Source organism: Hippocampus zosterae, chromosome 12, assembly GCF_025434085.1.
Source record: "Hippocampus zosterae strain Florida chromosome 12, ASM2543408v3, whole genome shotgun sequence".
Classification (NCBI taxonomy): domain Eukaryota; kingdom Metazoa; phylum Chordata; class Actinopteri; order Syngnathiformes; family Syngnathidae; genus Hippocampus; species Hippocampus zosterae.
Window position 1 is genome coordinate 6691646 of NC_067462.1, and position 15859 is coordinate 6707504.

General features: G+C 42.0%; 2 protein-coding genes across 2 annotated transcripts in view; one reads left to right on the forward strand and one right to left on the reverse strand.

Moving 5' to 3' along the window:
• abca12 (ATP-binding cassette, sub-family A (ABC1), member 12) overlaps positions 1-15859 on the reverse strand; it is a 47315-nt gene that overhangs the window by 12229 nt on the left and 19227 nt on the right. The window contains exons 29-53 of the mRNA XM_052081615.1: positions 14834-14940; positions 14518-14717; positions 14263-14348; positions 13916-14046; positions 13096-13266; positions 11933-12097; positions 11646-11841; positions 11408-11547; positions 10556-10675; positions 10377-10467; positions 9980-10159; positions 9407-9695; positions 8055-8169; positions 7550-7879; positions 7237-7306; positions 6990-7124; positions 5867-6025; positions 5436-5619; positions 4996-5214; positions 4127-4323; positions 3658-3815; positions 2625-2858; positions 2350-2497; positions 1759-2005; positions 1051-1140 (exon numbers count right to left, since the gene is read on the reverse strand). Of these exons, the coding sequence (XP_051937575.1) occupies positions 1051-1140; positions 1759-2005; positions 2350-2497; positions 2625-2858; positions 3658-3815; positions 4127-4323; positions 4996-5214; positions 5436-5619; positions 5867-6025; positions 6990-7124; positions 7237-7306; positions 7550-7879; positions 8055-8169; positions 9407-9695; positions 9980-10159; positions 10377-10467; positions 10556-10675; positions 11408-11547; positions 11646-11841; positions 11933-12097; positions 13096-13266; positions 13916-14046; positions 14263-14348; positions 14518-14717; positions 14834-14940 (4162 nt within the window). The remainder of the gene's footprint in view (positions 1-1050; positions 1141-1758; positions 2006-2349; positions 2498-2624; positions 2859-3657; positions 3816-4126; positions 4324-4995; positions 5215-5435; positions 5620-5866; positions 6026-6989; positions 7125-7236; positions 7307-7549; positions 7880-8054; positions 8170-9406; positions 9696-9979; positions 10160-10376; positions 10468-10555; positions 10676-11407; positions 11548-11645; positions 11842-11932; positions 12098-13095; positions 13267-13915; positions 14047-14262; positions 14349-14517; positions 14718-14833; positions 14941-15859) is intronic.
• Positions 1139-15859, forward strand: part of cln5 (CLN5 intracellular trafficking protein) — a 50907-nt gene continuing 36186 nt past the window's right edge. The window contains exon 1 of the mRNA XM_052081698.1: positions 1139-1154. The gene's annotated coding sequence lies outside the window, so the exon portion shown is untranslated. The remainder of the gene's footprint in view (positions 1155-15859) is intronic.

The window sequence follows — 15859 nt, forward strand, 5'->3', positions numbered from 1 at the left end:
AGCCAGAATGTGACTTCACAAGGGTTGACATGATGGAGTCGACGCACACAGACAAGGAGATGGAAAGCAAACCACTCTTCGAGTAATGCAGCTGCAAGCACTCAAGAGTTGACCGCTTTTGTACACGCTATTGAGCAATATTCTGAAATCTCAATGCGTGCAGCTTGATATTTTAGCTCCTCGGCATCTCGGCATTTTTACACTTCACATTGGAGTTTCTTGAGTGGTGGGGCACCAGCTGGGGTCATCACAGCATCACTGCAATGCTCAAAGTCTTTATTGCAATCCAATGGGAAAGTTTTCATTTTAAAGTCAAGTTATGATATTCTGCTGCTTCGGAATCTTGCATTCGGTATTGCATGTCGTCACTCGGAAACCTTCTAAATCCAAATGCGGTCACGTCATATTTACAAATCGATAGTATTGCTCAAGCCCCACGCAGGCATGTTTTTTTTTTTATGGATCGATCAAAAATGTTGAAAATGTTCTCTCATTGACGATGCAATATGACTACATTTTTGTGCTCCAGAAAAAAAAAAGACGTTCTGGATTCTGTGCAATGTGTTTGTTTCATGCGAGGGAATCCTGCAAGGTTTTCTTCTCTGCAGCAAAAGGACAAGTATGGATGCAAATTTGTGAAGGTCTGCAGCACGCTTTCTCTCTCTTGTCATTTGAAGGTAAAACATTCGATCTCCATTGCACCTTTGAATTTTTACACTATTTCTCGGGGGGGGGGGGTTAAAATGGCTCCGACGTGTACTTCATTGAGTATCAACAGTGATTCAGTGACGGTAAGGGAAAAATCTCGACAATAAACGGCCGCTGTTTATGGAATACAAATGACGCTATTGAGCTGCAAGGCTCCGCTGTAGGCTTTCACTCACGTGCAAAACACAATTCCAGGCAACAGGAAAAATAAGAACAACGCTCGAGACTCAGAGTTGTAGAAAATTGGAAAGAGGCAGACAAGTAAAATGAAACAAGGCAAGGGAAGAATGAGAATGAGATCAAGCAAAAATGACTGTTAAATACGTTATTGGGTTTACATACGGCTTGCGGGACTGGTCGAGGCAGCTGTTATCCATTCCTGGGAAAGACATCATCGTTTCCACTAGCTCGCTGGATTTATTATTCTGGTCGCTGTGAAAAGTCATGTTACAGGGAATGGAATGGATCAGGTTTGATCAATCGTGATAAAAAGAATTGGATTTTTAGAAAACTCTCGTCAAAAACGGCCTCAACTATTTTGAAATTGTCAAAATAAATCGAATTGTCTTGTATCTCAATCTTCATCGTGGATACAGAAACCACATATGGAACTTGTACTTGGAAGGACACCTCAGCATTTTCTTTGGTATTATCCTTGATCAAATAGCGGCACTTCTCGGGGCAAAGACAACCTCCGCTGACACTTTGAATGTCACTTTGATCGTGCATTGCATCGACACACATCGCATTCTCCATCTTTGTTTCCCCCATTAGGGCATGTCTGCCCTTCAAAGATGCTAGACTTTGTGGTACCTCTAAAGTGATGGGAGGGACACGTTGAGCCAATTCAAGCAACGAGAAAGATCAGCCCTTCATTAATATTTCATTCAAACTAAATGGCCTTGTTGCGGGATGTACTTGAACGATGTTGGTGCCTCCTCGAAGTACATTAATTGGAAACGTAAGGTTTGTGCACAAACCACATCTGTGATGTCTTTTTACGCATTCCCCTTAGCACTACCGTCCATCCTGTTCTCCACGAGGACTGACCTGAAAAAAGAGTAACTTGGTCTGAAGTGGTAGAGTGCGGGGCTAAGCTCCAGCTCAGAATGGTGCCGCAGGTCATTATTGATGGATCCCAGACCCATGGCGAATGTGACAAAGAGAACAGGAAGTAGGATCTTGGAGATCATGCCTTTGTAGTCTCTGCGGCTGTGATGGAACCTCTTGATCAGGATGGCTTTGATTTGCTGCCAGGCGAGGGCCATGCCTCGTGCTCTGCCGGAGCGAGTCAAGTCTGGAGGACATGGGGGGACCCACAAGACCGAACTGAGTCACTCGCTTACGTTGCTCTTCTCTTTTAATTAGATGAACAAATCCTAGACCAGTTCAAATACAGTGTTCGCGAGAAAAGGATGGAAGAAGATCTAAATTAAAAGAAGTATTAGGGTCAGACTGCAAATGAAAAATTGGCCAGTAGTGCAAAGATTAATCAAACAATTTCAAAAGGTTATGCTGGTCATAGAACTGAGAACATTTCATACTTCCAGATTTTATCCGCATTGTGAATTTTGTTATGGCCCTACTACTCTGCCCGAGACAAATCAAAGACAGAATATAAAACAGATGCATAAAACGTACTTATTTTGTCAGAACTGAAAATCACATCACTTGGATCTGCAGGGAAACTCTTAACGGAGCCATCGTCTGACACCGTCTCGGAGACAGAAAAGGGTCTATCCTCCTCGTGCACACTTTCTTTTTTATCCTGCGACAACTGTAAGAACACCTACAAAGATGAAGAAAATAACATTTGAAAAAATAAGCGGCAACGCCTCGTGAAGCAGTCAGTGTCACACATACGAGAGATCATCTGTTTAATGCATATGCTAACCTTTAGATGCATGTGAGCTCACCTCTTCCAGGGTGGTATCAGAGATCCCGTAGCCTGCCAGATGCAGGTCATCCAGGTTGGCGTCCAGCGCCGTCAGAAGAGAGCTATACGAGGAGGCACTGGATGACGTGAATGGGGGCAGGGAGTAAATCAAGTCACCCCCCTGGGCCTCTTTTAGCCGGGCTTCGGGTACATGCGCTTGGATAAAGGCCTTCATTTCGGCGTCGTCAAAGCACTCGGACTTGTGAATCTGCACCTAAAGTGGTTATGAAATAAATGCTGTCATTTCGGTCGAATGACCCAAAAAATATATATAATTAAACTTACTTTAAGTGGCAAAAAGGCAAACAATGTGTGCGTTCATTGCATTGAAACGGTTATAACATGCTTCACTCACTACAAGTTAAAAGCTGAGCTATCACATGCTTAAAATGGGCACTGTGTAAATAAAAAACATTTGTAAATTTTCATCATTTCAAAAACACACTCTTTGTTTCAAAAAGGTGCAAAATAATGGTGTAACGTCATTTTTTTGAAATGTTATTTTAGGTGCAGTAATCACTAATTATATTACATAAGGAACACCTCCCTACAGGAGGCTGCCATGTTTCGCTGCCATCTTTCGCTTACCGATATCGGAAGTAGACAAACTTTGCGGACATAGTTCCTCACCATGATGACTCCAGCATGTCTACTAACCACCTTGCTCTTGGACCGTCACTTGAGGGAATTCTAAAATTCTATAAACCGCATTCTCTTAGTTCACCAGTAGGCGGCACTATATTCTATATACTGTACCATTAAGCGTTTGCTGCTGGATAGCATCGTGATGAATGGCTGTTTCCAAGCCTTTACCAAATAACACTTTTTTTGTCTTCCATACAAAAGGATTATTGTGAACGCAGTCACCTAATAATACTAATATAGTATTTGACGTCATAATGGCATTTGTCTGAGGGATTACCTCCGAGCATCCACGCACTAATCTGTCATTACTGTATTACACTGAATCTAGACACTTGATACTTGCGTGCAAAGACTAAATCACAAAGGACCTTTTTGGTGAGAGTGAGTTTGTAGCCCTGGCCCAGCTTGTCTTTCAGATAGAAGGGGGAGCCACAGCATTTTAAACCTCCTCGCTCCAGGAAGGCAATGCGGTCACTCAGCATTTCAGCCTCATCCAAGTGGTGGGTGGACATAATGATAGTGTGCCCTGAGAAAGAAAAAAAAATATGATGATTTGTGTATGCATCGAGCTAAACACCCGTGAGCAAAACTGCTCACTCTTTGCCAACTTCACTGCGTTGGTCAGCTCAGCAGTAACCCTGGCTGACTTTCACTCTCCAATTTAAAAAGAAAAGGCATGGTCTGGGCTAAAAACAACAATTAAAAATACACAATCATTGCTCGTGTTTCTTGCGAGAACAATAACGAAAAAATAAATAAAAATTTCACAGCACATGTATTCCGGTCAAGCTTGGCCAGTTGCATTAAAGTTCGATGGTCAAAATAGCAGATACTCACGCTTTTTATTTTGGATAATAATATCCCAGATGCTGCGCCTGGAACAGGGATCAACGCCGGTGGTGGGTTCATCCAGCACCACCAAGCGAGAGCCACCAATGAACGCGATGGAGATTGACAACTTGCGCTTCATGCCGCCTGACAGCGTGCCCACCCGCTTGTGTCTGTGAGCGTACATGTCTGTCTCTTCCAGGATCCTAGAAGATAAATCAGCGGAAAGAATTCAAGACAACCTACATATGAACATCATGTTTATATTCATATTTTTCTTTTGGGAGTGGTTCTATGCATTTACGATCCTCGTCGGGTTCCAAAAAATTAAATGACCGAAACACAGAACAAAAACAACAAAAGGACTAGAACAAGACGCACTTCCAGTACTTAGCCAACATTAGTATTCTCTACTTGCACCTAATGGCCTTCTAAGTACCTCATAATATTGCCCTGCTCTTCGGATGGTAAATCGAAAAGCATATTTCAAAGAGTAACAGGTGGAACAATTACGTTATCTTTACCACCCGAGATGCATATAAATTAAGTGTGGCCATAAAATGTGCTTGACTACGACCGTGTTGAACTTTTTCCTCCAGTGTGTCATTGGCATTCAATTGTAGCCACTGGAACAACTTCCCACATTTCACTTTTATGAGGGGGTGGGGCAGGGGGAAGGTAGGGGGGATACTGTCAAGTGAGCAAAGAACACTGTTTCACCATGGCTGATGAAAACTAAAGGCTACAAAATACACTAGATGACATGATTGCATCATGGACAAATCAAAACGGTATCCATAGGGCTCAGTCTAACCTCAGTAGAAGCAATATGAAGTAAGCGTAGGCAATCGGGAGACCCTGGATCGGTAAACACTTACGTTCGGACCTGCTCGTGCAATTCCCTGTGGGACCAATGCGGGGCTTTTATCTGGCCGTAGAGCAGGAGGTGCTCCTTGGTGGTCATGTGGTCAAAGAGAACGTCATATTGCATGCAAACACCCAGATCTTTGCGGACGTCATCCAAGTTTGTTTGCATGTCTCGACCGTACACTTCGATACTGCCGGATGATGGTGCAAAGAGACCCGTGAGGAGAGACCTAATCGCACAGAAAAATGTCACATTTCGAAGATTAGAAGACAGTATCAACTAAATGTGACCATCTTGTATTCGCTACATATTTTGAATGGAGAGTGCAGATGGCCACTGGTCTTTTATTTATTTATATTTTTTAAATCCAGGCTGATATTAACCCTTTCGGGGACAGCAGTTACTACAGTGGACATTTTATCATGTTATCAGATGACAGGGTTAACATACATGGTAGTCGTCTTGCCAGCGCCATTGTGACCAAGCAGCGATGTGACGTGGCCCTCGTAGAAGGAAACGTTCAGGTTTTGAATGGCGATCCGCTCACCATAGATCTTAGTGAGACCGTGAAGGGCAACACCCACCGGGAGGTGAGAAAAGTCCTCGCCTGTCTGAGAGAAAAGCTGGCTCTGGCCTGAAAAAGATGGACAAATACAAACAGTAAATCAAAAAGCCGCTGTGCAGGACATAAATAGACAGAGAGAGAGAGGGAGAGAAATATAGTTAGGTGCTTCGATACGGGGGGAAAAAAAACAAATGGGCGACCATGAAAAGAAGTGCGACGAGACAACAAAGGAAGAGACAATCCCAGAAAAAGAAGCGCTCTCCGGCACTATGTTCTCTTGTAATTGTTCCAATGTAATGGCTTTTTATTTCTGTACCTTTCCCCTTGTTATCACAGAACACGGGCACGTTTATCTTCACGGCATTGGTGAACAGACGTCCTCCGCCTCCCATCTGTGACTTTACACAGCAGAAAAGGTTAGCCCAAAACAAGGATGTGAAGGGGAAGTACCACGGAGCCGGGATGCCAAATTTGCCTGATCAAACACAAAAACGAAAAGAAAAAAACAAAAAACATTGTCACGCCAACAGTGACAGAGTGTTCAAAGAAATTCAGCAACACAAACGTCTGCTTCCTCTGCTTTTCATGGGGCATGAGTACAGATTGAAATTATCGTCACCAAAACTCCAATTACAAACACAATCTTATCATTGGGTGAGTCACGTTGCATCATGATGCAAACCTGAAGCGAATTGTATCGGTGGAAGTTACAAATATTCAGATTTCATACATGCTGTATTTTATATCAGAGGGTGTTTCGTAAGTCAATGTCATTTTACAAAAAAATAAAATAAATACTTCTATCTTCGGAACTCGTAAAGGTTGCGAGATAAGACCGGTTTCATTTGATATCGTCGACTTTTCTGCTGTGGTCGGCCCATCGGGCCACAATCCAAATTTTTTGTATTTAGTGATTTTTCTGTTCAAATCTTTGTGACAAAAACTTAAGCTAGCGTTCAGGAAATACATGTTGGCTTTTCAGATCTTCAACAGTCATTAAGATATAGGGGTAACGTAAAGTGACTTATAAAACACAATCTGCTTCAGAGTTCTTAGGTTTCGAATCCGGTCTCCGGCCTCCCTGTGCAGATAAATTCCCCATTCCAAAATCATGCTTCTTCAGTCAATGGAAGACTCTAATTGCCCTGATGTGCGTGAAAGTGAGTGTGAAAGGTTGCATGTTTCCTCATTCGTGTCTCTTGTGAAGATAAGCAGTGTAGAAAATGGATACATAAATATGTAGAGAAAAGGTAGATGCTAGCTAATTGACTGTCTTACCCCTAAAACATGGCTCATAACAAAGCAATATTAAGTGGTAATAAACTTTCTCATACACTTACTTGTCCAATTAAAAATAGAATTTTTGTCCATTTATCAATAGAATAACATTTATAAGGTTTGCCATGACTCTCAAGTTCATCTAATTCCGTTGTATTTACCAGGGAAGACCTTGCGGATGTACGCCCCAACAGTAAAGTAGATGAGCGAGTCGATGAGCATCATCCAGCACAACCACCCGAAGGAGGCAGTGTCTTGCGCCATGGGTGAGGAATATGAGTTGCTCCATTGAATTCCTAAAAAAAAAAAAAAAAAAAAAAAATCACACACACACACAACGACTTTTAGGAACCACCTTGTTTCTGATGTCTAACATGGCATTTTGTGATGAGGGAGGGAAATTCATACCATCTCCTCGCATCTCGTAGATAGAGACATATTGGCTAGCGTAACTGAAACAGCATGGGGCAAATAAGCTCTGTGGGAAAATGAGACTTTAGTTATCAAACCAGAGTACGAAAAAAATGACGAAATAAACACCTCTGCTCTAGTCAATTACCTTGACAGTGACAGTCTGGAAAGTTAATTTGTTTCATGTAACATTCAGATTTACGGAATTGAATTTGAATTTTAAAAAAAAAACACTATGAGGTTGAAGTGTATAAGTAATAACATCACAATCAAAATTATGACCAGTGAGTGAAAAATTCGATTCCCTCACCAGTGCACTCTTCTCAAAAATATTGAGACTGGACTCCACCGCCATGACCACAATAAATGGGAAGAAGCAAATAATGTAAAGGAGGCTTCCGCTAAGTCCGGCAATGGAGGTCTTGTCAAAAAAGGAGCTGATCAGGAAACTGAAGGCCAGGACGGTCAAGCCGTAGTCACAGAGGTACAGGAAGAGGATGAAGCCGTTACTGTGCACCAGGATGCCACCATGCTTGAGAATCAGTGTGAGGATGATGACGGTCACCATCAGGTGAGCAGCGCAATCCAAGAACCAGGCGACAAAGTGGCTGAGGGGGTTTACGCCCATCATCTTCATATACTGTAGATTGAAGGGAAAAGAAAATATCAAAAAAATCAAAATCACTCATCTTTCTATTTACATCATTTTACTAAATACTTTATTGTGGTTATGAATGATTATCTTTGTAAAAGCACAGCACTGGTTCCAGTGCTTGAATTTGTGGCAATACGTCATGAAAAACCCGAATTCTTACCTCATGCAGCCCCAGTTCTCTTTCATAAACCAATTTCTTGACAAAGTCAGCCACAAACAGAACCCAGGCCAACATCAGCATGAGCGGGAAGACTAAACTGATGGCCTCAAGATACCTGATGAATGCAAAAATACGCCAATCAATCAAAAGCAAACGTTTGGATTTGAAGATAGGTTGACAAAGATGTACTTTATTATTATTAATTAGTTTTTTTCTTTTTCGTACCATAGAATTGCAATATATTAGATCGGCACAATGGCACATATGAGCCCGTCTCATAGTCAAGCTTGAAGGCAGCCTGTCAGATGCAATGCCCTGCATGGTATATCTGATGTGGCTTATCAGCATCGTCTTAATAAAGCCCATGAGGGCGAGCACAAACCGCCGCCGCGTTTCAGCGATCAGAAACTATGTTGCATGTTTGCAAAATGCTAATGTCAAACCTCTCTGACTGTCGGATTGGTTAAAATGTACATTTCAAACATGAGCAGTGGGCGGCGGGTTGAGTGCCGCATGTTTGCATGGAAGAGCACACACACACACACACACGAGCCTGAATATTCATGCACCCTTTTCAGAGGCAGTTATCATGCGAGACTTGCCAGTGACTGACTACTTACTGACAGTCCCAAGTGGCGAATGAATAATGAGTGAGTTTGCATTATTCCACATCAATGCCTGGACTTCACCCAAGAGACACTGTGCCTCCTTTTATGTTATGTTTACATTTCTGTCTCCAATCCACAGCACCCTTTGCGCTATACAATATAAACGCTATATATTCAGGTGGCGTGTTGAATTACTTGTGCAAAAAAGTATTGCTCTATCCTAAACGCGACAACGACCAGAAGTAATATAAAATTTCTTTTGGTGATATGTGGATCTCTGGATTATTTTGTAGCCCTTAAAAAATTTCATAACTCAATTTTGTTTCCCCAATTCTGATCAGGTGAAAATGACGTGTTCGAAGACATCCCGTACATCACAGGTGTCAAACTCAAGGCCCGGGGGCCAGATCCGGCCCACCACATCATTTTATGTGGCCAGCGAAACCAAATCAAACATGTCAACTTCTATGATGATTGCTAAAATCTGTACCAAGATTTTTAACTTCTCATATGTAATAAATAAGCGAGATAATATAAGCATTTTCTTGTTACCAAACCCCTCATTACACTAACTTAACAATCATAAAATGAACCATTATTCTTGACTTCTTTATATGTTTTCATAGTAATAATGGCTCTTCAAGGGAAACGGTCACTCCAATGTGGCCGGTGACAAAAATGAGTTTGACACTCGATTGACACTAAGAGTATTCGGTATGTTTGTGCAGTATCAAGTCAACTCACGGATCAAGAAGATAGCAGGGATATGGAAAGGGTTGAAGTTGCACAGCCGTCTCTGTGACTCTTCCAGTTTGCATCTCAATAATTGCCCGGTCAATGTTCTCCTGCAGGTACACAAAGGCGCGGTTGTAGCGCATGGCGGTCCGCGACGATATGTAGTTTTTCTTGGCAAAGTAAAGGCTGCGGACTCGGTCGGTCCGCAAGACGTTGTCCAGGTGCATTCGGATGGTGTAGTGTACTTTGGGTGACAGGGAAGAGGAGTTCTCCTCTTTGGGGAGCTTGAAAATGACACCTTCAAGACAAATAAGGCATCTCACTCAAAATCTTATAACTTTAAAGCCAAATTATTGCACATTGTCTGAGAGAAATATCGTCCCAACCTCAAGTCAACTCAGATGTGAATAAATCAAATGTTTAAGTATTGTACTGGATCTGTTGCTTCATCAACCAAGCAATTGCAATGTACTCTAAATATAAGATTTTATTTTATGTGAAAATGACAGCAGAATTAATATGGTGATGTTTTATTTTTATTTTTGGTCCTTTTCGCTTACTGTTGACGTTACAGTGACTCACTTCCATAGAGATTGCGGTCCTTGGCGAGTTCCTGAGCATCCTCGTCAAGCTGCTCAGCAGATTGGTAACCTTGGTAACGATCAAATTTGATACAGGACGAGATGTTGACCATCAGGGTGGACAAGGTGGTGATCTGATCCATGATGTGTTTGTTCCTCTCCAACATCAATGTCATGTTTGCTTTGATTCACAAACAAACACACAAACAAACACAAAATCAATTAGTCTGTCAAAAAAGTAAAGTTTTAGGTACGGTACTGTAGTTGCTTTGAAATGTTAATTAAGGCCACGAAATTTTCATTTCCAAGATAATATAAAAAAAACTTTCCTCATCCCTCATTTCGATAATAAGCAAGGTCAGAACATGGACAGTAGCAAACTTCAAACGCTCACTCACAGAAGCTGTTGAGCGTTTTCTCCATTTCTTCGACTTCAATGTCTGTCTGCAACTCAATGAAACCTCTCACAAAGGCATTGGACAAGGAATTCTGTAAACACACGCCATGACGAAACAGTTGTCAAAAATCCTGCTTTGAACCAGTTGGGGAATTAGAGAGTGGCCCTGAGATGTCATACCTGAAGCAGTGGCAAAGTGTGCCTAAGCACTTCGGCAGATTTCACGATGTACTTTGAGGATTTCAGCCATTCGTCAGAGTGCATTTTAAGTTTGCCAAACTCTTGCAGGGTAGTATTGGCCTGAGTAGGAACAGGAAGAAGTCATTGCTAGGTGCTTAAAAAAAAGTTGATCAGCTCCTCAGTGATCTGAAGATGAACCACATTTTCTGACCCACTTTGCATTAAAATAAAGGCATGGACATCGATCCCGATTATCAATCATGAAGTCTAACATGACCAAAGTGTTTGCTTTTGAGATTTGTGAGTCAGTCATAATTATTTCATTGCCTTGTTCATACTTTCTTGGATTTGTTTTTTTTTTCTCATTGTCAAAGAAAAAGGAAACGGTGCTGTCATACTGACATATTCCTCATAAAGGAAGCCTTTGTGAAAAATCAAATAATGCGACCGGCTCGTTATAAAATTGGGAGCGCTCGCCACATCATTCCACGCCTTTTTGCAGTACTTTTTGTTCTTTCAAGGAATTCAGAATCAAACACGGTATTTTGTTTGGCAGTATTTATAACTTGTTGCGTGCCTGATTTAGGTTGTCAACAGTTGCATGCCCACTAACATTGTATACAGTTCCAGTGGTGAGATTTAACCAAGGATTGCAAGAAGGTCTGGCAGACATCACAGTAAGACAATTGAAAACACGTCAGCGATTGCTTCAGAGTCAACAAATGTTTTGTTCTCTTGATCCGAGAGTTGATTTGGTATCTGCATGCCATTCAAAATGTAATGTGCATATTTGGGCCTTTCAGGGGTCAAAAAGAGTACAAGTATATCGTGTCGAATAAAGCTAGTGGATACCTTTGTCATAATAGCCCTGGTGATTGGTGTGTCAGGTGTGAAGAGGATTTTTCCCATCAGCATTGGTTTGAGGAAGGCCCACGCAATAGCGCCCCCTGTGGTGTTGACCATGTCTAGGTACATGTTCATACAGTAGGGGGCTACAAATGGGGAAAAGAACGCGAGACATTTGATCCTTCTTCCCAACGACACCGCATATACGCATTGGCAACGAAAGGCCCATGTCTTCCTAGCATACTTGCGTTTCGTGGAATCTTGAACCTGTCAATCATCTCTTCCCTCACGTCACTGTCAAGCGGGGGTGGCTCGGACTGTGAATTGTTAGGAAGGCTGGCGAGTCCCAAGAGAGGTAGGATACCGTTACTGCACATGGCTTGAGTCATGGTGACAAATGTAGCTCGGGTAGAGAGGCTCAACTTCGTGAGTCTTGCAGCCTGGGGGAGCGGTGGGGGAGAGATCAAGCGTCATCTGTGATGAATTTACGATCATGTTCATAACGTACTTTAAAAAACGGAGTCTACACACTCGGTTGAATTCTTTGTTGGCCATCAGACTGAATTCTGTGACGGACGTCATGTAAGTGCTCAGCTGATCAATGGCGGGAAGCATCTCGTCCATCATGTGGATGATATTGCTGGCCATCAGGAGCATAAATCTCAACAGGCTCTGAATATCGTCGGACAACACCATCTGAAAGAAAGAAAAAAAAATGATATCAATTTCCCAAGTCATTGCAGATTTTGAGTTCACGTGATGTGATTCCATCGGTCTTCCAGCTTGACATCTTTTGAAAGTCCTCGCACTTCTTTCCTCTCCGTACTTTACAGATGTGTGCTTTTTCTCAGAGAATAAGTGGCAATAAATTTCAAAAGGGTTGAGTGAGACAATAAGAGCAAAGTTCCAATTCACTTCAGCGTGACGGCGAGTTCATCTGAAGGGTGGTCATAAACCAGCCAATGAATTAAACATAAATACATAGACAGGCACAGATGTGTCACTTCAATGGAGATGTTCTTCTTATGACTGGTAGCAATATACAATACAGGCAATGTGGGGGAGGCATTACGGATATGAATTATGAGCATGTCAAGCATTCACATAAATGTTATTCTGAAATGAAATAAGATGAATTTCTTAATGGCACATAATAGCATCATCTAATTCCAAAAGGCGTGTCTTGTTGCTGTTGGGACTTTTTTCCGGTTGTGGATGTATTCTTTAAAAGGATAAAATAGTTCACATGTATTGATGGAAATGTGTGGGAAAATTGTTACCGGGTGACTCCAAGCGCTCATAAGGGCTTACAAATAAATCTCAGGTCAACAGATCTCAGGGAACGGAAAATATATCCATTTTAATTTGAGCCAAATATGGAATTATTCACAGGATTAGCATGAACTAGCCAAATCTGATACGACCGACCCGCAAGTTTTAGCGTGTCATTTTCGGCACAAGAAATGGAGATGTTCTAAAATGAGAGACTTGAAAATGAATGTTTTGTCAATAATAATAGAGTATCAAACAGAACCATGTTGGTAAAAAAAAAATGAACGCGAGAGAAAATGGGAAATATAGAGACAAAAGAAACACGGGCTTGGAAAATGGCTTTTACCGGGAAATATACATCCATTCCTTTTTCCCCATTCCCCCCCCCCGTGCGAGTGTGCCATTCCTGTAATCAGCCTTACTCTGAAGATTAACTTTTCCATGTTCAGATGGCGAGTCATGAGCAGAGCGAAGGTGTACCCCTCTTCAACAGACATGGAGCAGAAGGTTTGAAACACAAGCACATCCGGCTCGGCGATGCTCAGATTTTCGCGGGAATTGCAGTAACGCAGCTTCACCAAACAAGAAAGGATCTGCGTCAAACACATTCAAGAGGAAAACATTCAAAGACTGTACAGAAAATTATAATCCGCAGTGGAAAATGTCTCATTTTTTGAATCATCTAAACTCATCTTTTTTTTTTTTTTTAGTAGACTTGTAATCAGTATGGAGCACAACAATAAGGACATGATTTGTGGTTGCCAAGGTGACAGAAGACACCACCACTTCATTACGAATCATCACTTCTTTTCCAAAGTGTACATATTGAACAACAGGACTAATACAATTTAGAACACACGTGTGAAATTCAAAGCCCGGGGGCCAGATCTGGCCCGCCACATCATTTTATGTGGCCCGCGAAACCACCTCATACCCGCCAACTTCTATGTTATTCTTGTCTTCTTGTTTCAGTCATAACGGCCCTCCAAATGAAATAGTAACTAAAATGTGGCCTGCGCCAAAAATGAGTTTGACACCTCTGATTTAAAACTTTGGGGTTGATGAAGAATAGGAATTCTGACAAAAATAGCGCAGCAAGGATGATGAGACAAGTTCATGTAAAAACTTGAATCATTACACTAATCTGTGTTTAATGAAAACAAATGAATAAAGGGGAGGTGGCACCAAATGCTAAATCTAGTGGAGCACTGTGGTTCCTGCCATAGAATCCCCACTGCTCACCTGTAAATTGTTGATGGGCATAGTTGTATTCATGAGGATCTGGAGAGCAACCGGATCGAACTCCATGTGCTTCTGAACATCGTGCAAAAAAGCGCTTTCATTCCGCAGCATCTGGCCAACCGTCACGTCCCCTGGAAAAAAAAAGCACGATGGCGTCAACGCTACGATTCCCGTGTCGGTTTCCTCCGATCGTGATCGTATTATGTTCTCAGGGCATTCAGATGAGTTGGACGTAAAACAAAAACCTTCAACAAAACAAAGCCCGTTTTACTTAGTTATGTATTTCGAAAGTGCAGTGCACGAAATCATGTCGGGAAATACAAATAAAAGTTTTGAGGTCTCGTTACCTGCTTCACCTTGAGATGTGAAGTTGATGTTGAGCGAACTGAGGCTGCTGGTGTTAACGCCAAAACTTTGACTCAGCAGAGAGGACCTATTATCACACACATGGACACATATTAACTGTTTATGAAATATCAATTCAACTCTATCTGTTCAAGTTACCAGAAAATAAATGCGTGTCAAAAGAACGACTCATCCCAAACACAAAGAGATGTAAAATATAGAAGCATGCTGTGGCAAGAACAAGCAAAATGCTCTACCAATCTGTGTCGTCGTCATAGGTGCTGGGGTCTCCAACTAATGTCTGGAAGATAGCATCACCCAGATCTGTGTCCCTGCCCTGCACAGCCTGCAACAAGACCCGCAGGCCTGGTAGGAGACTGGAACAGAGTTGACCAGATTCCAAGGCGAAGGCGCCCAGGAGGTGACGCGCAAACTCCGTATTCTCCACTTTGCACACCTGAAATGCGCCAGCAAACAAGTCCCATAAGGAAACCCTATGTTGAAACACTACCCCTGATTTGAAAACCCGGACCGTACTTTGAAAATGAATTCTACAAATTATTTTAAAGGGACCTGAGAGCTAAGTTGATCAAGATGGTCTGTGTAAAGCGGATCACTCAGGTTGGTATGGAGAAGCCGAGTAACTGTCTGGAAGACCTGTTGTAATTCTATCAACATCTCTGCAATGAGGGGAGGAGGGGAAAAAAAATCAGTAACAAATAAATCTTGAATGAGAAACATTAGAAAACAGAACAAAGCGAAAGGAGAACATTGGGCATTTGGGTCTCGGATGTGTGAAAAGGTGACACATAACATTGGACTGCTGGCTTCATTCCAACTCAGGCTGTTGCTGGGAAGCGTTGTTAGGCAACATGCTGCAAATGAACTGCTGACAGAAAAAAACTGGAACGATGGGAGTGAATGGGGGTGGGGGTCAGTGGATGTCAATGATGTCATGAATTAAAGCAAATTTGACAACACCCTGGGCCGGAAGATGTGATGACAGAATGTGTAATGACACTGAAATTAGACAATCTTTAATTTCATGGCGGTCAACACCGCAAGGCCTTTGCAATTAAAAAATACGTGTGTGTGTGCATGTGTAATACCATGAAAATGTATCTAAGCGCTAACATTGCGTCTGGGCCGTGAAGAACCATTATCTTACGAGGCCGGACGCCAATTAGGTAGGAGGTCATAGATGCGCACTTTTGTTATGCAAGTTAGAGGCGGAGACGTTTCGCGAGGGCAGGGCAGATCCTTTCCGTTTGGTTAATGAGATTTTCAAACGTGCTGAGCGGTTTTCATTTAATGACTCAGACACTCACTGGCTAAACCGGATCGAAGTCATATTTCTTCGTATCTGTAAGGGAGATGAAAGACGCAAAGAAGCATTGAGGAGAAAAAAAAAAGCATGTCGTGGTTTGCAGTAAAGTAGTCACAGAAAAGGTCGAGATAATCCATCATTTGTATGTACTGGACACTTCATTAGGCATACCGAAGCAGGACTAATCTTAAGGATACAAGAGTTGAATCTACCTGATATACACGGTCTGGCAGGTGTTCATTTCAGAATCAATATTTTGTAATATCACATTT